This window comes from Mixophyes fleayi, chromosome 4 (assembly GCF_038048845.1).
Source record: "Mixophyes fleayi isolate aMixFle1 chromosome 4, aMixFle1.hap1, whole genome shotgun sequence".
Classification (NCBI taxonomy): Eukaryota; Metazoa; Chordata; class Amphibia; order Anura; family Limnodynastidae; genus Mixophyes; species Mixophyes fleayi.
Genome location: NC_134405.1, coordinates 14,853,050 through 14,877,692, shown reverse-complemented (window position 1 = coordinate 14,877,692; position 24,643 = coordinate 14,853,050). Strand labels below are relative to the sequence as shown.

Sequence of the window (24,643 nt, the reverse complement as noted above, 5' to 3'; positions counted from 1 at the left end):
GAATAAGAGTGTCCAAATCTTTTTTTCTCTTGAGCCACTGCTTTCCTGAGCATGTGCTTTAATGTGCGGATAAAGCGCTCCACCAAGCCATCTGTTTGTGGATGGTATACAGAGGTGTGAAGTGCCGTAACCCCTAGCAACTGGCACATGTCCTTCATACAGTTTGGACATAATTGGAGTCCCCTGGTCTGTGAGGATTTCTTTGGGTATTCCCAAGCGTGTAAACATCAATACAAGTTCCTTAGCTATGGTGCTGGACTTTCTGTTTCGTAGGAGAATTGCTTCTGGATACCTGGTTGCATAGTCAAGCATCACTAGTATATATTGGTGCCCACGTGCGGATTTTTCCAGTGGCCCCACAAGGTCCATGGCTATCCGTTCAAAAGGAACTTGTACTTTTGGTATTGGAATGAGAGGTGCCCTGTACATGGGTTTGGGACAGGTTCGCTGACATATGGGACAAGACCGGCAATACTGTTTCACTGCCATGTGTACCCCGGGCCAGGAAAACCTAAGCAGAACTCATTCCCGTGTTTTATCCTCCCCTAGATGTCCCCCACAGACATGTGTGTGTGCTGCTTTTAATACTAGGGGTACATGGACCTGAGGAACCATTAATTGCTCTACTTTTTCCCCCTGTACACTAGCAACTCTATAAAGGAAATTATTTTTAACAATAAAATATGGTATACCTTCTGCAGGCTGGGCGGCTTTCGCTACCCCATTTACCTCAGTCACACTTTTAAAGGCATGTTCCAAAGTGGCATCATTAAGTTGGTCTCGAGCAAAGTCCTGCAGAGGAAGAAAAATTGGTATTGCAGACCAGTCCGTATCCTCACTGACAGGCGGGGTGGGCTCATCTGCGACATCACCGACCAATGCTAGTTTGGACTGTCCACGTTTCCCCGCAGGTGAATGCTTTTGTGGAACTCCTGCTGTGACTCCCAGGATGGCATTCCGGTTTGGCGGTTCCCAAAGATCGATGTCCAGACGTTGTGGATTCTTAGGCGGTTCCTTTAAGACCGGGCTTCCGACCGTTGCATCAGTTGCCGGCATGTCCGGCCGGATCCGCTCACCGAAGACATCATTAAACAGTAGGAAGTCTCGCCCCAAAATGAGTGGATATGGGAGTTAGGTGCTATGGCAGCTACCACCATAACAGTTTTGTCTTTGAGTGTGACTGGTAATATTGTTCTTTCATACTCCTCTGTCGTGCCATGTACGCAAAGAACCTTCACCTTGGGCAACCGAGAAATTATGGTTTTGGGTAAGGCAGAGCTGGAAACCAATGAAAGTTCACTCCCCGAGTCAATCAAGGCCAGAACAAGGTTTTGGTTGATTAGCACAGTCACCCAGAACAAACAAGGACTTCCTGATGTTGGACTCATGGTAAAACAGCTTGGAAAAGCAGGCCCAATATGTGCCACGGAACAGTACATGGGTTCCTGTAGTTTAGGACACTCTGCCTTAAAGTGGCCTAGCTCACCACATTCAAAACACTTCAGATTAGACAGCTTTGCACCTGGCCCTATGTCCGTAGCAGTTTTGCCATTGGACCCTGTAGCAAGGATTGTCGAACCTGGCTTTTGGCGTGGCAGCGGCTTTGGCACAAATGCAGGTTCTTTAGTCATTTGCTGTAGCTCACAAAACCTTTCTACCACGGTGGCGAGCTCTTCATAAGTTTGTGGGTCTGATTGCAGAACCCACCTTTGCAAATCGCGGTTCAGCCCCCGGATGCAGTGATCTATCGCCAGAACTTCAATAATCAGAGAAGGCGAATTCTCCTCAGGCTGCAGCCATTTCTTTAAAATTTTAGAAAGCTCAGCCACTTGCGCTCTGACCGGTTTTTCTTTGTCATAGCGCCATTGGTGATAGCGCTGGGCTCGGCCTGGCCCGGAAACTCCAATGCGAGCCAATATCTCAGCCTTTAGGCACAAATAATCAGAGGACCGTTCCTCATCTAGATCCATATAAGCTCGCTGAGCTTCCCCAGTCAGATATGGCACCAGTCTCTCAGCCCAATCTTTAGGAGGCCATTTTGCCCTTTTTGCAAGTCTCTCAAAGGACACCAGATATGCTTCTACGTCATCAGCTGGTGAAATTTTCTGGAGAACAGGACCAGGTGGTTCATTTCTGTCATGCCTCACCTGGTGTCACTCACCAGACTGTGAGTGCTTCTTCCCGTGTGTTTAGGAACCGTGGCCGTCCACCATCCTGAGGGTCTGCGCATGTGCAGCCCTTTCAAACCTTCAGTACCTGTTCCTTTTAGTTAATTGGCTGATCAGGCAACACTCCCTATTTAAAGCACCTGCTGTCTATACCTCGTTGCCTGATCTTGGAGTCTCATTCCCCATGAGCCTCTGAAGGTGTTCCTGTGTTTCCTCGTGTATTTAGCCTAGCTGATTCCTGTGGTTTCCAGACCACTTCAACTCTCCTGTGGTTTCCAGACCACTTTTTCTCTCCTGTGTTTCATCAAGACTGCTCCAGCTGATTCCTATCCGCTGCCTCCGTGCGCTACAGTTATCAGTTCACTTCAACTCTCCCGTGTTTCATCGTGACTGCATTAGCTGATTCCTATCCGCTGCCTCCGTGCGCTACAGTTATCAGTTCACTTCAACTCTCCCGTGTTTCATCGTGACTGCATTAGCTGATTCCTATCCGCTGCCTCCGTGCACTAGTTATCAGCTCACTTCAACTCTCCCGTGTTTCATCGAGACTGCTCCAGCTGATTCCTATCCGTTGCCTCCGTGCTCAACAGGTTCAGCTCATCTCAACTCTCCCGTGTTTCATCGCGACTGCACCTGCTGATTCCTATCCGCTACCTCCGTGTATCTGCAGTGTCCTGCTTGTCGCTACCCTTCAGTGCTACTCGTGTCTGCAGCCAGCTGATCCGCTCTCCGTGCTTCTACAGTGTTCCTGCCTGTGTCAACTCGCCTGTCTGCATTGGATCAACGCTCCGCTGCTGTCCTCTCTGCCATACCGCTTCTACTCTTCAGTGATCTCCAGGTGACCAGTCCTATATACTACTGCTTCCTGAGTATTGTTCCATCGTTGCTGGTCTACCTACCTGTGCGCTGCACCTACTTGGATACCGCTTCTACTCTTCAGTGATCTCCAGGTGACCAGTCCTATATACTACTGCTTCCTGAGTATTGTTCCATCGTTGCTGGTCTACCTACCTGTGCGCTGCTCCTACTTGGATACTGCTTCCATTTCCCTGGGACTTCACATCCTGCCGGCCTCCTGCCGCTCAGGTATCTCTGCACTCCTTTCTGACAGCCTGCTCTTCTGAACCACGGTATGCATACTTATCATTGACTGTGCTCGTGTATTGCATACCTTGCTGGACTGAGTTGTTCTTCTCTGAAGTCGCCTATCCACTGAGTCTATTGCCATCATTTGACTGTGTTACCTGGTAGTCTGGACTCTTCCTGTGTCTTTGTATATTTGTGCAGTGCTGCTCAGTTATTACTACTTTGTGCATATCATTGTGGATTCAAGTTCAGTGTGCCCGTGTATACTCTGCATTACATTATCTCCCCGTGCTCCTCCTCACATATATATTTCAGTTGTACAACTTGCTAGAGGCAGACCACTGATTCCTGTTCCAGTATCCTTCCATATAGCAGTGGTACAACTTGCTAACGCAGACCACTGACTTCCCGGATACCTCCACCTGGATTCCGTTCCCTCACCTAGACAGCGGTACAACTTGCTAAACGCAGACCGCTGACTCTCATCACCTCCTCGTTGCTTCTGGACATTCCTCCTCACTATAGCAGTGGTACAACTTGCTACCGCAGACCACTGACTACCCTCACGTTTCCTTTGTCCATTCAGTTCCTCGTGTACTATTACGTATATATTACCAGTGCTGCTAGTCATAGACTTTCCACGAGCATTCTCTACCATCTGCTGTCTCCTGTTCCGTGATCACCCCGCTACCAGATTACCATATTACCACCTATACTGCTCTGGTAAGTCCATCACCTGGTGATCCCTGGGTAAAGACTCCTAGTGCCCGTCACACCTGGCTTAACTCTTCTCTTAAGAGCCTTGTGTTTTCCACCTGTGCCTCGGCGACTCGTAGCATCTGAGCTTGCTGTTCCTGCTGCGCAGTGGCCACATTCACGAGGGTTCTCAGTACTTCCTCCATGTTGACGTCTGCGGGGGTTGGGTAGCGGAAACTTGCTTCCCGGAGCATCCCACTCCTGACACCACTTGTGGCAAGAGCCTGCTACTGCAGAAGCACACACGAACAACTTCTTTCTTTTTATGTAGTTTTATTGTCAGGATGGTAAATGTTTTGACACCGTACAGATTTCACAGCAATACTTGGAGACCATAAACGCTAGCTATACACAGACCAGCTCTCTCTCAGGACCAGCCAGCTACCCCAGCGTTGGTCTCCCTGAACAAGTAACACAGTCAACCTTCTCTTTATAAGGAAACGCCCATCACTGCCTCTGTTTGGATTAATCAGACACACCCTGTCTGTTTGCTGAGAGGAAATCATGTAAGTTAGCAAACTTTAAACTACACATACGTTTTACCTGGTTTAACCTCAACCTAGGTGCATAACTGTGCCAATGTTTTATTCTGTTTGTATACTTTTCTGCCTCTTGTCAGATAAATGCCTCCCTTTGTTACAATATATATATATATATATATATATATATATACACACACACACAAAGTATATACACATTAATGTAATCAAACTTGTTTCATATCCAATACCTTTTGCCCTGTGTGAATATTTTGATGTCTGACAAGAGATGATTTACGTGTAAAGCATTTCCCGCACTCAGAACATGTAAACTGTGTCTCACCTGTGTGCGTTGTCTGATGTTTAACAAGATTTGATTTATGTGAAAACCATTTCCCACACTCAGAACATGTAAACCGTGTCTCATCTATGTGAGTTCTCTGATGTTCAGCAAGACTTGACTTATGTGTAAAACATTTCCTGCACTCAGAACATGTAAATGGTTTCTCACCTGTGTGAATTCTCTGATGTGCAACAAGAGATAGTTTACGTGTAAAACATTTCCCACACTCAGAACATGTAAACCGTGTCTCACCTATGTGAGTTCTCTGATGTCCAGCAAGACTTGATTTATGTGTAAAACATTTCCTGCACTCAGAACATGTAAATGGTTTCTCACCTGTGTGAGTTCTCTGATGTTCAATAAGATGTGATTTATATGTAAAACATTTCCCACACTCAGAACATGTAAATGGTTTCTCACCTGTGTGAGTTCTCTGATGTTCAGCAAGTCTTGACTTATGTGTAAAACATTTCCTGCACTCAGAACATATATATGGTTTCTCACCTGTGTGAGTTCTCTGATGTTCAATAAAATGTGATTTATATGTAAAACATTTCCCACACTCAGAACATGTAAATGGTTTCTCACCTGTGTGAGTCCTCTGATGTGCAACAAGAGATAATTTACGTGTAAAACATTTCCCACACTCAGAACATGTAAACCGTGTCTCATCTATGTGATTTTTCTGATGTTCAGCAAGACTTGACTTATGTGTAAAACATTTCCCACACTCAGAACATGTAAATGGTTTCTCACCTGTGTGAGTCCTCTGATGTGCAACAAGAGATAATTTACGTGTAAAACATTTCCCACACTCAGAACATGTAAACCGTGTCTCACCTATGTGAGTTCTCTGATGATCAGCAAGATTTGACTTATGTGTAAAACATTTTCCGCACTCTGAACATGTAAATGGTTTCTCACCTGTGTGAATTCTCTGATGTGCAACAAGAGAAAATTTACGTGTAAAACATTTTCCACACTCAGAACATAGAAATATTTTGTGATCTGTATGAGCTGTACTATGTCTAACAGTATCTATATTATCAGGAGAATATTCCTCATGATTAGATCGATCAGATAATTTATCTGCTCTGTGAAGTACTGGATGTATATTTAGGGTAGTGGGGTTTCCTCCTGGAGAATCTTGTGTGATCTTGTTATCTTCTGTTTCAAAATCTGTAGATAAAATTAATTTTCCATCTGTGATATTCCTATGTGTGCATCCATCTGCTGGAAATAAAATAAATGTATGAGTATAGACATTGTATTTTACATGGTTTAACATATTAACATATTATACCCCAAATTATAGTAACATACACTATATGGACAAAAGTATTTGGCCAAACCTTTTAATTATTGAATTGAGGTGTTTCAATTAGACCCAAAGCCAGAGGTGTAAAAAATCAGCACCTAACCATACAATCTCCATTTGCAAACATTTATTATACAAAATGGGCTGTCCTGAAGAGCTCAGTGACTTCAAGCGTGGTACTGTGATAGGATGCCACCTTTGCAATAAGATGGTTCGTGAAATTTCATCCCTGCTGGATATTCCACGGTCAACTGCAAGTGATATTATTTGAAAATGTAAACGTTTAGGAACAACAGCAACTCCACGAAGGGGAAAACCACATAAAATCACACAGCGGGGTCAATGACTGCTAAGGCGCATGGTGCTTAAAAGTCGCACCCACACTCTGTTGATTCCAAAGCTGAAGAGTTTTGAACTTTCATTGGCATTAATCTAAGCACAAAAACTGTGCAGCGGGAGCTTAATGGAATGGGTTTCCATGGCCGAGCAGCTGCATGCAAGCCTCACATCACCAAGACCAATGCCAAGCGTTGCATGGAGTGGTGTAAAGCACACTGACACTGGATTGTAGAGCAGTGTAAAGGTATTCTGTGGAGCGACGATTCACGCTTCTCTGTATGACAGTCACATGGGCGAGTCTGGGTTTGATGGATACCGGGAGAACGTTACCTGCCTGACTGCATTATGCCAGCTGTGAAGTTTGTTGGAGGAGAGATAATGGTATGGGTCCATTTTTCAGGGTTTGGGCTAGGCCCCTTATCTCCAGTGAAGGGCAAACTTAATGCTTCAGCATAACAAGTCATTTTGGACAATACTATGCTTCCAACTTTGTGGCAACAGCTAGGGGAAGACCCTTTTATAATCCAATATGACTGTGCCCCAGTGCACAAAGAAAGGACTAAAAATACGTGATTTGATGAGTTCGGTGTAGAAGAACTTGACTGGCCCGCACAGAGCCCTGACCTCAACCCCATCAAAAACCTTTGGGATGAACTAGAACGAAGATTGCGAGCCAGGCCTTCTCGTCCAACATCAGTGCCTGACCTCATAAATGCTCTACAGAATGAATGGGCACAAATTCCCACAGAAACAATCCAACATCTTGTGAAAAGCCTTCCAAGAAGAGTGGAAGCGGTTATCGCTGAAAAAAGGGGACCGACTCCATATTAAAGTATATGTATTTGAATACTATGTCATTACAGTCCCTGTTGGTGTAATGGTTAAGCGTTCGAATATTATTGCCCATATCATGTATGTTACTATGAGTAAGTTGAAATGTTCAGCTGTTTAATTTCAATTTGCAAACTACAAACACTTCATTATAATTATACAACTGCATTACCAAGCACATTGCATAAGCCCAGCCACAGTGACACGCAAAGTGCATCCAGCTTGGACAATTCCAGCCAAATGCGGACACTGTATACAGAAGTGGAAGCTGCTCAAATCAATTTATAGGCCATAACAGGTGCTTGAAAGGGTGGGGTTATCCTGCAAGGAACATACACACAACATTTTTTCCCCCAGCACACTGCTATAGCCAGCAACAGATCTGCCATTTCTACTGTAGATAAAAATGCAAAAGTCTTTGTTGCACACATTTGCAAATGTATGTTTAAGCCATCCGCCACGCCAAGGCGCTTTTGCTAATAGGATGGTCCTACTCTAAACAATGAGAGTCTGGCAAGTAACAATTCCTAATCAAACACATTGCCCAGCCAGCATCCTAGAACAGGAAGACTTATTAGCCAGGAAGACTCATTAGCCAGTGACATTGTCCAATCAGACACTGCCCTCACACACAAACACTGGAGCCTCAAAAGTAGAGTAGACATGGGTGAAATTAGCAGCGAGACCTAGATATGGATTTACACTACTCTTAGGTCTCACATCCTTACACAGAACAAAGGAGAGCATCAGGACAGATTAGGAGAATGGAGTAGGTCACAGATGGGCAACAGCACAAAGTAAAGTATAAGGGCAAAGCTCTGTACAGGGTCAAATCAGCACAATAAAGAGCAATTGTATAGAGCATCCAAGCACGTAGACTGGAGGGGAGCTATTGTGCAATGACAGCTGTGTGCAGGCAGGTGGAGTTTGTGTGAAGTGTACTTTGTGATGGGGTGTATGTGATCTTAGAGGGAGGAGAATAATCTTATATTCTACATTAGTATTACACTAATAATATACAGCTGTGGATCAAATATTCATGGCAATGTCACATGAGGAGACATGATCAGATGTCTGGGCTGGTAGCACACAATGATATGATGTGAGGAGGAGACTGGTCAGATGTCTGGGCTGGTAGCACACAATGATATGATGTGAGGAGGAGACTGGTCAGATGTCTGGGCTGGTAGCACACAATGATATGATGTGAGGAGGAGACTGGTCAGATGTCTGGGCTGGTAGCACACAATGATATGATGTGAGGAGGAGACTGGTCAGATCTCTTTGCTGGCAGCACACAATGATATGATGTGAGGAGGAGACTGGTCAGATGTCTGGGCTGGTAGCACACAATGATATGATGTGAGGAGGAGACTGGTCAGATGTCTGGGCTGGTAGCACACAATGATATGATGTGAGGAGGAGACTGGTCAGATCTCTGGGCTGGTAGCACACAATGATATGATGTGAGGAGGAGACTGGTCAGATGTCTGGGCTGGTAGCACACAATGATATGATGTGAGGAGGAGACTGGTCAGATGTCTGGGCTGGTAGCACACAATGATATGATGTGAGGAGGAGACTGGTCAGATGTCTGGGCTGGTAGCACACAATGATATGATGTGAGGAGGAGACTGGTCAGATGTCTGGGCTGGTAGCACACAATGATATGATGTGAGGAGGAGACTGGTCAGATGTCTGGGCTGGTAGCACACAATGATATGATGTGAGGAGGAGACTGGTCAGATGTCTGGGCTGGTAGCACACAATGATATGATGTGAGGAGGAGACTGGTCAGATGTCTGGGCTGGTAGCACACAATGATATGATGTGAGGAGGAGACTGGTCAGATCTCTGGGCTGGTAGCACACAATGATATGATGTGAGGAGGAGACTGGTCAGATGTCTGGGCTGGTAGCACAAAATGATATGATGTGAGGAGGAGACTGGTCAGATCTCTGGGTTGGTAGCACACAATGATGTGATGTGAGGAGGAGAACAGGAGTCTAATAGGGGCTGATGGCTCCAGACTCTCCAACTGGACAGATACATTTTCCTCATTAGTTTGTACTGACAGATGAGAGTGTAAAATAAATGATTGTTTATTACTCACCTGTGCTGATATCTGTAGGGATTTCCTCCTCCTTACACTGCGGATCACCCCTCACATACGTCTCTTCCTCTCCTTCTGTCGTTTCTACTTTAATATCAGTCAAGACGTCACCCTAAATAACCAACAAAACAATAACAATATCCCCATCACCTTAATGTATTTATATGGCGCCACAGAATCCGCAGCACCACACATTCAACGAAAAATAAACCAAGAAAAATACAGACAAGAGAAACAATATAATCAGTAAAAATCAATGCAAGAGACAATAGAGAAAGCAACTACATAAGAAGACAACTAGAATAAAGGAAGCAATACAAAAGGATAGGAGGTAGAGAGAGCCAAACTTGTGAGAGTTACATTAAGAGGATTATGGTAATAAAATATATCATATCTAATAATATCTGATTTGATCATTTGAGATGAAACAGAAGAATATCAGTGTATAAGATCCAAACAGCTCATTTACAGATAATGTAATAAAGTCACTTTGGCATTTAGGTATTTGGCAAGATCTTAAAATGTCATATACCTGAGACTTCTGTGGGATAATGGGATTTTCCCGTGTACAATCCTGTGGATAAAGAGGACGGAGATATCTCTGTGGGGTATTTCTGTTACTGGATCCATCTGTAGGAAACATACATGGACTGATTACATTGTTTACATAAGCAGATTATGTGATTCCTTTCTCTAATATATGTTTAATACTCACCTGTGCTGATATCTGTAGGGATTTCCTTCTCCTTACACTGCTGATCCCCCCTCACATACGTCTCTTTCTCTCCTTCTATCGTTTGTACTTTAATATCAGTCAAGACGACATCCTAAATAACCAACAAAACAATAACAATATCACCATCATCTTAATTTATTTGGCGCCATAGAATCTGCAGCGCCGCACAATCAACAATAAATAACAATATAATCAGTAAAAGTCAATGCAAGAGACAATAGAGAAAGCAACTACATAAGAAGACAACTAGAATAAAGGAAGCAATACAAAGAGGATAGGAGATAGAGAGAGCCAAACCTGTGAGAGTTACATTAACAGGATTATGGTAATAAAATATATCATATCTAATAATATCTAATTTAACCATTTCAGATGAAACAGAAGAATATCAGTGGATAACATCCAAAACAGTTTTGTTTTTTTACCGATCATAAATTGGAAAATTCACTTTGGTATTTAGAGAGACCCTAAAATGTCGTCTACCTGATACTCCTGCGGAATACTGTGATTTTCCTGTTTACAATTTTGTGAATAAAGAGGACACGGACATCTCTCTGGGGTATTTCTGTTACTGGATTCATCTGTAAGAAACAGACAGTGACTAAATACATTGTATTATTATTATTAATTTTTATTTATAGGGCGCAACAAAGTATCCGTAGCGCCGTACAAGGACAAACAATGGCACAGTACAAGGTGAAACAGCACAGTACAAGTAACAGTAAGCACTATAACTCTGGGGGCTCAGGCACAGCATGAAAGAGAGGGAGGAAGGGCAAAAGTGAGTATAGGCCGGTAACTATGGCCCAAGAGTGTGGGCATGGATGACAGGTTGAGTGTCACTGAGGGGACCGGAGAGAAGCGAGAGGAGACAAAGGGCAGAGGGACTGAGAGGAGGTGAGCTAAGTAGCTGGAGAGCGCAGTTAAAAGTGATGGAAACAGAAGGTAGGAGAGCCCTGCTCAAAGGACCGAACAATCTAAAGGGAGGGGAAGACAGACAGACACATGGATGAGACGGAGAGACGGGAGAAATGGAGACGGAGTCGAGGAAGGGGGAGAAGGGAAGAAGGGATGAGAAAGAGAGGTAGCCGACCGGTGGGAGTTTAGGCATGAGACTGGAAGGCTTTAAGGAAAAGGTGGGTTTTTAATGTTCGTTTGAAAGAGGACAGATATGGGGAAGTTCTGATGGAGCGAGGGAGCTTGTTCCAATGGAGGGGAGCGGCGCGGGAGAAGTCTTGGATACGTGCGTGAGAGGAGGTAATCAGAGGGGAAGAGAGGCGACGATCGTTGGACGATCGCAGTGAGCGGGAGGGAGTTTGAATAGAGATAAGGTTAGAGATGTAGGGAGCAGTGGAGTTGGCGAGGGCCTTGTAAGTCAGAGTGAGGAGCTTGAAAAGGATTCTGTAGGGGAAGGGGAGCCAGTGAAGGGCTTGGTAGAGTGGGGATACAGAGGTGAAACGGTGAGAGAGGAAAATAAGCCTAGCAGCGGCATTAAGTACAGATCTAAGGGGAGCGAGATGAGAGAGGGGGAGGCCGATAAGAAGAAGGTTGCAGTAGTCCAAGTGTGAGATAATCAGAGAGTGGACGAGAGATTTGGTGGCATCCTGGGAGAGGAAGGGCCGAATGCGGGCAATGTTGCGAAGCTGGAAACGGCAGGATTTGGTGAGAGAGTGAATGTGAGGGGCAAAGGAGAGAGAGGAGTCGAGGATGTATATATGTGATTCTCAGATGAGTATCTATGTGGCCTGCAAAACTATTCTCTCGTCTACAATAAATGAAAGTCTCCTCTTACCCAGTGATGTGAGGTTCCGGTGATTCTCCATCCTCACGTCCTCCTACAGACCCTTGTGCCCTCCTAAATTCTTCCACTCCTGCACAGAGAAATACACAGTGACATCCTGAGACCTTATAGGAATCTGACTACACAATGACACAGTCATCATCCAGACACATCCCCTGGTGTTACTGTATAATGCCCCATTCCCAGCAGTCACCTCTCCAGTCACCAGCTGAATGATCTTGTTGGTCAGTTCCAGGATCTTCTGGTCATTGTTTCTCCCATGTATCAGTGAGTGAGGTTCAGGCACCGTGATGGGGATCTGGGTCCTGCTCAATCCTCCTGACACACAGGGGCGGCTCCTGGGTGTCACACACTCACCAGATCTCTTGATCACTACTGTGTAATCCTGTGTATTGAGAGAGACATTAATAAAAAGGTAAATGAAACCACACGTAGTTGGAATTTTTTTAGGGGTTTATAGTGCAAACTACTGTTTACAATATTGCTCTATTTTACAAATGCAACCCCTATAACATATGTAATGGTTTCCTGTTGTGAACTAACAGTGCTGCTCCTATAGCCCCCTCCTCCATGATGATCTCAATCCCCTAATTGTAAAACTTACATCTAAAAATACAACAAAAGCTGCAGATCCCAAAGTCTCATGAATATATTAGTGATAGAAAAACAACATAGTGCTGGGATATATGTACAATGTACTTCATTAATAAACTGTATGAATGAAGTACATAGCATCTAACCATTCAGCTCGGCTCTTCCTACGCTGACCAATCCTAGCGAAGTCACTCTGGTTAGAATGATTGGCTCTAAGCCGATCATTTACAATGCGGCTCCTCTGAGGAGTAGTCCTTTTGGCGTTCATATGGTTTTTTGTTTTTTTTAACCCTTTGGATTGTGAGGAGCTCCAGATCTAAGTGAGAAATAAAGCTGAGAAGAGGGGTTGTGGGGTTTTATTTGTAATAAAGATCATTTTCAATGGCGTCTATTTTCCAGTGTGTTTTTTTAAGCGCAATACTGGTCCCAGCGGGCACTGCATGCCAGGGAATGCTGGTGCTTGTAGTTCTACAAGTGACAACATTCTCTGGCAGCCATTGATATGCTGACACTTATAAATCAACAAGCATAAACATTTTACATTGTAGGCATGACAGGGCTTGATGGAACCTGTAGTTCACCAGCGGAAAACTGATATTTTTCACCATTTCATTACACCACACCCACAACCAGGGGTGTGGGAAGAGCCCACCACAGTGATGGTTTTCCTGGGGAACGGAGCCATAGTGTCATAGCCTAGTGCTGTTAGCGGTTCTTGCAGGGAACACCCCCCACCCCCCCCTCACAATTGACGCCGCCAGCCTGGGCTATGAGCACTAGAGCTGGTAGCATTTGTTGGGGGGCACCCTGCTTTTTTTTTTCTTTTTTAAAAGTAAAATAACCATATTAAAATACTAGTTATCAACATCAATTTCATGATGACTAGCGCCTCGCCTCTCTCTACTGCATGATAAGCTTAAATTATGCGCTTTACGTGTATCTTCCTCCAGCATCTGTGTTTTTGACGTAGTATGCAGTCACAGCGATCTTAAGACACATTTTCCGTCTGCATTTTGGTGGCAAGATGCGTCAAATTCTACATGAGGCCCTGTGTGACCTCTGTTCATGAGCCGTAGAGCCCTGGTCAGTGTTTCTCAGAAGTTCCTCTGATCCAGCTTCATAAGACTGCTAAGTGACCTCACACAATACCATACGGCCTCCAATGGTCCTCTTGTGGCCAGGTGTCTTGGCCGTCCCAACACCCAGTTAGTGCATTGTGCTCCAATTGAAATCTGTCACACATACCTGAGTTGGGAACTTCTGGAAACTGATTCATTCCAAAAGGGATCAATTCCCAATGGTTTACACAATTGAGGCAATAGCATCCTGGCATCCGATACCTTCCTGGCCACACCGATATCACACACCTGGTATCGCTTTACACTGGTATAACACACCTGATACACACCGATCACATTTGACAGTTCAGACTGCTCACTACACACAGGTTACACAGATATCACACACCTGATTCACAGAGATCACTATAAACAGGTTATACTGGTATAACACACCTGAAGGCTGCTGAGCCATCATTAAAACTGCACATGGTGGCCTGGCAGGTGGTTTAGGGGTCCCAAATCTTAAGAAATACTTCTATTCGGCTCTCTTAACACAATGTATTCAGTGGAATTCTTCTCCTGGCTCTTGAAGTTGGGTTGATATGGAATCTGACTCTCTTTCCTCTCTCTCCACCTCTACGCTCCTCTGGACCCCACGTTCCCCATGGCCTACTGAGGCCCACTCCCATCCAGTCATTAACTTCTCCCTTATAACTTGGTGTTGCTGTAGTTGTATTTATAAATTGGCCCCTTCACCTGTCTCCTCTTGTTCCCCTCTGTTATAAGCCCGATTTCTCTACAGGTCTTCACCCTCATCCTTTGTCTGCTTGGGTTGTATCTGGACTTCACTTTATCATTGAACTCGCAGTGCAAGGCGTCTTTACCACTTTTGCTACTCTTCGTGACACATACGCGCTTCCTTCTACAGCATCAGTATCTGAAAATCCATAATTCTTTTTGTGTTTCCCTCCCCAGGATATCTGCCAGACCGCTGTCCCCATATGTACTTCATCTCCTCTCTTTACCATTTTACACTTACTTCTCTTACACCCCCTCCCCCCCACATACCCTCTACTGTTATGAATTGGGTTGGGGACCTTGGTGAGGTACACGACGAGGAGGACTGGTTGGACATCTGGGAAGGGATCTCCAAATCTTCTCTTGTTGTTAGGGATAAGGAAAACGCTCAGACTTCATAAAATATTTCCTGACTCCGCTCTCCTTTGATGGAGAGGTTGCCAGGATTCTGGTTTGTTTTACCACATTTGCCCGGTCTTGCAGAGGTTCTGGTCAGAAGTTCATATCTTTGTCAACACTCTCACAGCTACTGTTCTCTCTTTCCAACTGCAACATGCCCTTATACCCCTGCCCTTTCAGGACCACCTGTAAAATCACTAACAAACTCAGCAGACACATCTTCAGTGCAGCCATTTGTTTAATAGCTATTTCCTGGAAAGATCATTACTATACTATGTGGCTTCCTTACGAGATGTATGACTAGCATCAAGTGAATGTGTATAGAAGTGTATGACTAGCATCCTGAGAAATCCGTCATTCTCCTTTCTTAAAACGTGGACCACTTGGACCAATCTTAATAATATATAGTCCCTTTATTCCTAATGCTGTCCTGCTTTTTGGTGGCTCTGTCCCTTGTCTTCTCTCTTATGTTACCCCCTCCCCCTTCCTGAGGGACCCCCACCCTTCTACCCTTCACTCTCTCTTACCTGCTCCCCCCCCCTTTCCTTTTATTCTGAAAAAAATAAAAATTACTGTGTTCTTGTTTCTTATTTAGCTTTGTTTTTTTCATTGTTGCTAGAGTTCTTTTAGCTTTTTTTTTTACTTGCTACTACATGTATTGTTTTTTATTGTGTTTGTCAACTCTACTGTTGTTGTTATACTTTGATGTAACCTCACTTTTGTGATTGTGCCTGAAGTTTTCAATAAACCGGTAAAAAAACAAAACAAAAAAAAAATGTAAAACAAAACAAATCTGCACATGGAGTTTGAGAATGGCCCAAAACGCAGCCATGCTGGGCTCCAAAGTTGTTCTTGGACAGCCCTGATACTAAGTCACATTGATCACAATACATAGGTCACATTGATATCATACACCAAATATACAATTGTCACTATAGACAGACATATTGCCAAACATTTAGTTTTGTCCTGTTGGGAGAAAGTGGTGCACTGCTACAAAGAGACAGGTTGTGGTCACACCATGATGGGGGCATGCCTATCCCTTCAGTGAAATAACCCTGGAAATACTGCACACACCAGCAGCAGGTCCATAAAGCACCCGCTCCAGGAGTAACCATGACATACTGTACCTCCCCAACAGAGCCCTAGGCATACCCCCAACAAGGCATGCCTAGAGCCCAACACAACAATGAGCAGCCATGCCACTTTTCGGGAAACTTTGGCCTTGTGGGCTCGAGCGTGGAGGACCCCAGTCTAGGACCAGGGCTCCTCCAATAAGGTTTACACATTATCTGGGCACTTATTCAACGTGTTCTGTCTATATGTAAAGGATCACACTTACGCAAGTACACCACTTTATAAACACCAACATTTAAGACCTGTACATTGTACCCTTGCTTTCCAGTAGGCCCTCACTGTACGCAAGTCACAGGATTTGTTCTTGAGCCCTGGACCTTTTCTTCTTAAATATATCTTGGTGGAGATGTCTCCTATCCCCAGCCTAGCTTACACTGGACTCACTCACTTCCTCTCCTGCTGGCCTCTATAGATGCTCTCCAATGGACTGTCCAGACACCCCTTTAATAATTTATGTATATCTGTGAACTGATTCCATTGTTAAAATGGTATAAAACCTTCACTATTGCTGTTATGGATACAGAGTTTAATAATGAAACTCTAGGCCAGGGGTCGGCAACCCCCGGCACGCGTGCCAGAAGTGACACATCGACCACATCTGTCTGGCACTCCCCAGCTGTTAAACTAAAGAAGCCGAAGATGAGTGAAATGGAGCTGCTGTATGTTTGGTTATCTACGGCTGCTTTAGTGAGGCAGCTCCTGTGGATGATAGATGTGTACTCCAGAGGTAAGTATGAGGCATAGGAGGAACTGGGGGCACAACTATGAGGCAGAGGAGGAACTGGGGGCACAACTATGAGGCATAGGAGGAACTGGGGGCACAACTATGAGGCATAGGAGGAACTGGGGGCACAACTATGAGGCATAGGAGGAACTGGGGGCACAACTATGAGGCATAGGAGGAACTGGGGGCACAACTGTGATGCATAGGAGGAACTGAGGGCACAACTATGAGGCATAGGAGGAACTGGGGGCACAACTATGAGGCATAGGAGGAACTTGGGGCACAACTGTAAGGGCAGGAATGTAGGAAATCAGCTCAGGAAATCTATAATATGGGAATTCCAAGCACAACCAACATTCAATTCTGCGATGAATGTGTGTAAGGACTAATTCCATTCTCTCTTCAAAAAAAGGCAGCTATCACTCTCAGAAAGCTTCAACAACAACTACGATAAGGGGGACAAATGTGACCCTATTCTAGTGAACATATACCAACAAAAGGTTCCCAACATTAAGTCACTTAAGACCCATCTTAGATAGTTGTAAAAAATTTCAGATTTTACAACTTCCAAAAATCCCATCTCACACGAGCCTTCGAAAGTCCCCAGAAAGCTTGGAGGTGCTTAAAGATGAAATCACTGTAGAAGAGACACTTCAGGTAATTAAATCCATAAAACCAGCCTCAGCTTACAGCCCACACAGCTTAACTTCCCAATTTTATAAAAAATTAGCAAACATATTAGCCCCCAAATTTAACCAACCTGTTTAACACTATTTTACAGAGGGCAGCAATTTACTTTGCAACAACCAAGGTCAACATCGCCGTCACCCTAAACCAGGCCCACAGTCATGCAGTATCTATAAGGACATCTCACTACTGAACGTCAACTTAAAAATCTAAGCTAACATTTTGGCTAAACATCTAAATTCAGTCCTTCCCCAAACCAAATTGGGGTTGTCCCAAGCAAGCAGGTGTCAGACAACACGAGGTGTACAATCATCTCATCTACAATATCTATAGCCAGAAACTCCCAGCCCTCCTAGGCATTTAGCAGCATTTCGTGGGCATTCATGTTCTACACGTTATCTTTAATGGGTGTTTAGGTAAAATTCTTATCAGCAGTGTCCGCTCTGTACAATAACCCTCAAGCAATGGTTTCTGCAAACCGGATATCCTGCTTTTGGTTATGAAACCCAATCATCCTTCCTGAATCTCTGGAAGGAATAAGACTCTTATGCAGCTCTCGGGCTATAAATCTTCTCTGTGTTTCCTTCCCAAGCCCTCTTCCCTCCAACATGGACAGGTCAGGAGTAACATGGTGGGAGTACCGTGGGGTGGACTGGGTCAGATCAGGTTTCTAAGTAATGTCGCTCACGTGGAGCCGAGACCCCAGAGAGGTGGACAGGAATCATTATTATTACCGTGCTATATATATATATATATATATATATATATATATATATATATATATATATATATACTTCCAGCATCCGGTCCACCCGGGGATCACTTGGTCACTGAGGTGCCCCTGCAGGATTGAGAGCTCCTGGGTCTGAGTTATCTCTCATAAGAAAAAGAAAGAACCAAGAAAAGACTTTAAACAAGTTTTTATACTTACACCAGATTTGATATTTCAGCTGCGACTTGACCTGTTGAGGTTGCACCATTTGAAAAATCAAAACAAAGCAAAAAAAGATGAAGGCATTCACACACAGTGCCAGTACTGACCCTATACATTTACCTAAATCATAGGAAACAGCAAACACACATATATATATACACAATGGCTGCAAGCCTGTGATGGCTGCATAGTTAGTGTGTGTCTAGTTCTAAGTGTGTCAGTTACAAGTGTAACAAATTTAAATAGCATAATTCGGAGTTATGCCGGAGTTAAACAGGAGGAAACAGGAGAAGAACATTTTGCCTATTAACTAAGCTACACAAGGACTACAGTCAGTATTCACTTGAAACTCCATATTCTACCTCTGATGTTTTCAACTCACCCTGGCTACAAGCTCCATGCAGCATGAGGACTGTTTTGGACTCTGATCTTATTTTCTTCTCATCTCATGAAAGTTTGTTTTATCTGTCAGTTTGTTTTCACTGCAAAATCCACTATGTTTAATCAGCCTGCTGTGCTACTTGCTCAACCACTCCCTACCCATGCTACAGCTATTTCAGTCCCCTATCTCATCACTGTGCTTTCAATTCTACTTAATGCTTTGTCTGCCATCACAAGTAGGAAGAAATGATACTGAATTTGAACCACTCTCCTCTCTCATGACTCTGCAAAAACTCAGCTATTCAATCACCTGCTCTTTATTACTCTCCATTCAACACTTCCACCCATTCCCCCACATGGCTCCCACATCATTACTCTATACCAGTGTTCTGGGAACAGGGGTAAATTACCCCAAATGGGGTAAAAATGAAATTCCTGGGGGTAATGCTACCAATTCACATGCTGTCAGTTGGATTGTAGACTCCTTTAAATGTGAAATTGCTGTTGTACCAGAAGAGCCTCAAGGGTTGGCAGAGGCACTTCTTGAGCTTCGATGCAATAATGAAGCACGTATTGCATTTGAAAACAAAGCAGATCTGTCATATTTTTGGGAGTCAACAGCTGCAAAGACATTCAAAATTGCACATGAGGAGGCAGTCAAAAAGTTGCTGCCTTTTGTAACAACCCACCTTTGCGAACAAGGATTTTCCACTCTAACGAACATAAAAACAAAGCAGAGATATCGATTGGACGCTAAAGACTGTATCCAAATTGCTCTGACATCAAAATGCCCCAATATTGATGTTCTCGTATCAAAAATTAAGCAACATCATTTCTCCAAAACCTGAAGTTTTGAAGTTAAAGCTTTCAAAGAAATTTTGAATAGATTTAATAAAATTTTGAATTCCAATAATTAATAATATATAATTTCCTTACTTTCAAATCAAGGGGGTAACGTCGGCATATCTAAATATATTTGGGGGTAAAAGGTAAAAAAGTTCCCTGACCCTTGCTCTATACCATTCAGACATCCATGGATAAACTACATTTGCTGCAGCCTAGCTCTGCCCTACTTATCTGATTACACTGGGCATTGCAATTAGGCAATTCCTTTAATTCCCTCATTTTAGCTATTTGACTCATAAATCCCAATGCTTGCCAAAATATTTTTCTTTCTCTCTTTTCATGGCATTATCTTTAGGACTATATCATCCCTCACCCATCCTGCAACACACACCTCTGTCCACATTGCCCCTTCATTACTTCACTCAACTCTAACACTCATGAACTGTTTTCCTATTTAAAGTCAATAACTTTAACAGCCGCACCCTATCACCAGAAACTAAAAAGACACACATCTTACAATCACCTTTCCTGCCTTTCTTTCTCCCTGCTTCTACTAGCTGGTGATATATCACCTAATCCAGGTCCCCCTCAATTCTACCACACGCATATATCTGAACACTACAGAAATCCAGCAAACCTCAAACGCATCACCTGTCTCCCCTCTCTTCCAAAGTCCTTTAAATGTGCCCTTTGGAATCCACGCTCTGTTTGTAACAAACTTACCTCCATTCATCTCTTCCTCTCAAACAACCTCAACCTTCTAGCAATAACAGAAACATGGCTCACGCAATCAGACACTGCCTCACCTGCAGCCCTTTCACATGGTGGTCTTCATTTCACCCACACTCCCAGACCGGGAGGCAGACAAGGAGGGGGGGCTGGACTACTTCTCTCCCCACAGTGCACATTCACAGTTCTACCAAATGTCCCATCACTCACGTTCACATCTTTGTAGTACATGCGGTTAGGATTTTTAACCCATTCTCTATGCGTGTTGCTGTCATCTATCGTTCCCCTGGTCCACACAAACAATTTCTTGAACACTTCTCTGCATGGCTCCCTCACTTCTTATCCTCTGACATCCCCACCATCATCATGGGTGATTTCAACATCCCTATTTCTAATCCACGTTCCAATGCTGCTTCCAAACTACTCTCTCTAACCTCCTCACTTGACCTCTTCCAGTGGATTGAATCCGCTACTCATCAGGATGGCCACTGTCTTAATCTTGTTTTCTCTAGACTATGCTCAGTTTCTCATTTCCTTAACACTCCTTTCCCCCTCTCGGATCATCTTATTAGCTACTCGCTCACCCCCCGTTCTTTACTCTACCTAGTGTCAAACTCTTCCAAGCCTCCTCACAACCGCTGGAATTTCAACTCTATTGATTTTCAACAGTTTTCCACCTCTCTCCAACACCTTCTCTCCCCAATTTCTACATTCTCCTCCCCTGATCGGGCAGTACCCCATTTTCATCAAACCCTAGCAACTGCCCTGGATCAAGTGGCTCCAGCGACAATACATACTTTGCGTAGAATTCGTTGCCAACCGTGGCACACTACAGTAACACACACTCTACAAAAACTTTCTCGTAAAGCAGAACGTCACTGGCGTAAATCTTGTACCTCTAATGATTTCATCACATATACTGATATCTACCACTCCTATAGAAATGCTCTGGACACTGCTAAACAAACCTACTTCCAATCTCTCATCTATGCTCAGACTTCTAACCTTAAACACCTCTTTAACACATTTAAATCTCTTCTGAATCCTCCTGCCCCAAATCCTCCAACTACCATCAGTGCCCAGGATCTTGCTTCCTATTTTAAGGACAAAATTGATAAGATCAGACTTGAAATGATATTGTCTCCCTTGACAAGCAATCAGCTCAATTCCTTTGTAGCACCCTCTGACACTCGCTCTTCATTTGATCCCACAAATGAAGAGGAAGTTTCTACTCTCTTCTCATCTTCCTACTCTACCTCCTGTCCTCTTGATCCCATTCCCTCACAAATTGGTATGTACCTGTCTCCTGTGCTCATTCCCCCTCTAACTAAAATCTGTAATCTAACTCTTTCTACTGGTATTTTTCCATCACTATTCAAGCATGCAGTGATTACTCCCATTTAAAAAAAAAAACAGAATTCTGACCCTAACTCTCTCGTAAAGTACTGCCCCATCTCCCAGCTCCCATGCCCCTCAAAGCTTCTCAAGAGAATTGCCTAAACTCGCCTCACACACTTTCTCACAGCAAACAACCTATTGGATCCTCTTCGGTCAGGCTTTCGCTCTCAACACTCCACAGAGACTGCGCTGACCAAGGTTGTCAATGATTTGATCACAGCAAAAAATAATAACTATTACTCTCTTTTAATTTTCCTGGATCTCTCTGCTGCATTTGACACTGTTGACCACTCTCTCCTCATACAAACGCTACAACCCTTAGGTCTTGAAGGCATTGTCCTATCCTGGGTCTCATCCTACCTATCTAATCGCTCTTTTGGTGTTAATTTCTCTGGATCCACCTCTTCTCCGCTTCCTTTATCAGTTGGAGTACCACAAGCCACAGTCCTAGGTCCTCTGCTATTCTCTATCTACACCACTTCTCTTGGAAAACTAATAAGCTCCTTTGGATTTCAGTATCATCTCTATGCAGATGATACACAAATTTATCTATCCTCTCCTGATCTTTCACCAACTGTGTTGTCTCACGTTACTGACTGTCTTTCTGCCATTTCATCTTGGATGTCTTCTCGCCAACTCAAACTCAATCTTTCAAAAACTGAATTAATAATATTCCCACCCAAAATCAGAAGCTTCCTGCCTGACATTTCTATTTCTGTTGATAACATGACCATAAATCCCACCCGCAAGCTTGTTGCCTAGGTGTAATGCTTGATTCACAACTGTCGTTTATTCACCCACATTAACTCTATATCTAAATCATGTTACATACACATAAAGAACATTTCCAGAATACGCACATATCTCACACAAGACACTGCAAAAACATTAATTCATGCACTCATCATCTCCTGCATCGACTATTGCAATTCCCTCCTTACTGGTCTTCCCAAAGTCAGACTTGAACCCCTACAATCTATTATGCATGCAGCGGCTAGACTGATTTTCCTTACTAACCGTTATTCCTCTGCTGAGCCACTCTGTCAGTCTCTACATTGGCTGCCTGTATTTCAACGAATCCAATATAAAATTCTTCTACTAACATATAAGGCTATCAACAAAATTGCACCGACATATATTTTCTCACTTGTGTCAAAACATCTCCCAACTCGACACCTCCATTCTGCACAAGATCTACGTCTCTCTTCCACTCTCATCACATCCTCCCATTTTCGGTTACAGGATTTTTTCCAGGCTGCACCCACTTTGTGGAACTCCCTCCCTCTCACAGTAAGACTTTCCTCTAGTCTTCAAACCTTCAAGCGTTCACTGAAAACCCACCTCTTCAGACAAGGTTATGATATTCCTCAACCACCATCTTAAACTCCCTAGATTACCCTATTACCATCCTCTACACAGCTAACGCAAGACAACAACACTCTGACCAACACTGCAACACACACAGCCCACTCAATACTATTACCTTTGCATTCTAGCTGGTCCATTGTGCAATATGATGTAGCACATGTCCTTGTGTTTCTAACTCCCATTGTCCCATAGATTGTAAGCTTGCGAGCAGGGTTCTCTTACCTCTCTGTCTGTATGTATTACCCAGTATTGTCTTATTAATGTTTGTTCCCAATTGTAAAGCGCGACGGAATTTGCTGGCGCTATATAAATAAATGTTGATGATGATGACGATGATTACATTTTAGGATATACTTATATAGAATGTAGCCAATAGAAAGCCATTTCTGTCATGAAATAAACAATAGAAGATTCACCTGGATACAGGAATAGACATTATTGTACATTTTACAAACATATAGAAAAATGACTATAACTGGTAATGAGGGTTTAGAGAAACTCTGGCCGTAAACACTTTATATGGAATTTCTATGACGCATAGCAAGGATCAGCTCTATATCTGCATTTTACTAACTATTTCTGAATTTTATTAGGCTGGTTATAATAAAGTTACTTACACAAATTTTTTTTAAATCATTTTAAAGCATAGCAATAAATATTTCTTAAATAGTATCAGTGCATCTCGATTTGTCTTCATTATTTATATATAACGGCCTACATAGAGTGTTATAAATGTATAATGCAAACAAATGGTGTCAGTGTGTATGACTGTGGAAGGGAATCCTGGGGGGCATATTTATTTAATAGAAATTTTATTACAGACAATATCTGGTTGGTTTTGTCGTTAATAACACTGACGTTTTAACAAACACGGCATAACGCTGCTTCATAAATATACCCCCTGGTCTTAGTATATTGCGGGTGAACTGTCCCTGTATATTGTGTGTAAGAGGGAGACTGGGAATGTGGACGTAACATGGGCAGTAGACCCTATACTGTACCTACGATGGAATGGGGTCGGTGCGAGGGGCCCTGTGGGACGGTGTGAGGGGCCCTGTGGGACTGTGCGTGGGGCCCTGTGGGAGGGTGCGAGGGGCCCTGTGGGAGGGTGCGAGGGGCCCTGTGGGAGGGTGCGAGGGGCGTAGAGGGACGGTGCGAGGGGACCTGCGAAACGGTGCGAGGGGCACTGCGGGACAGTGCGAGGGGCCCTGTGGGACGGAGCGAGGGGCCCTGTGGGACGGAGCGAGGGGCACTGCGGGACGGGGCGAGGGGCACTGCGGGACGGGGCGAGGGGCACTGCGGGACGGTGCGAGGGGCACTGTGGGGCGATGCGAGGGGCACTGTGGGACGGTGCGAGGGGCCCTGTGGGACGGTGCGAGGGGCACGACGGCGCAAGGGGCACTGCGGGACGGCGCAAGGGGCACTGCGGGACGGTGCGAGGGGCCCTGTGGGACGGAGCGAGGGGCCCTGGGGGACGGTGCGAGGGGCACTGCGGGACGGTGCGAGGGGCCCTGTGGGACGGAGCGAGGGGCCCTGGGGGACGGTGCGAGGGGCACCGCGGGACGGTGCGAGGGGCCCTGTGGGACGGCGCGAGGGGCACTGCGGGACGGGGCGAGG

At 44.3% G+C, this 24,643-nt stretch overlaps 1 protein-coding gene across 3 annotated transcripts in view; it reads right to left on the bottom strand.

Moving 5' to 3' along the window:
- LOC142151044 (uncharacterized) overlaps positions 1 to 24,643 on the bottom strand; it is an 89,335-nt gene that overhangs the window by 63,791 nt on the left and 901 nt on the right. Inside the window, exons 1-7 of one of the 3 annotated variants that reach the window (XM_075206320.1) lie at positions 13,962 to 13,977; positions 12,164 to 12,355; positions 11,962 to 12,040; positions 10,653 to 10,750; positions 10,149 to 10,260; positions 9,966 to 10,063; positions 9,434 to 9,545 (exon numbers count right to left, since the gene is read on the bottom strand). In XM_075206320.1, the coding sequence (XP_075062421.1) occupies positions 9,434 to 9,545; positions 9,966 to 10,063; positions 10,149 to 10,260; positions 10,653 to 10,750; positions 11,962 to 11,992 (451 nt within the window). In that variant the 5' untranslated portion in view covers positions 11,993 to 12,040; positions 12,164 to 12,355; positions 13,962 to 13,977. Of the gene's footprint in view, positions 1 to 9,433; positions 9,546 to 9,965; positions 10,064 to 10,148; positions 10,261 to 10,652; positions 10,751 to 11,961; positions 12,041 to 12,163; positions 12,356 to 13,961; positions 13,978 to 24,643 lie in introns of those variants that run through there. The other 2 variants (XM_075206319.1, XM_075206321.1) reach the window with 2 other exon arrangements.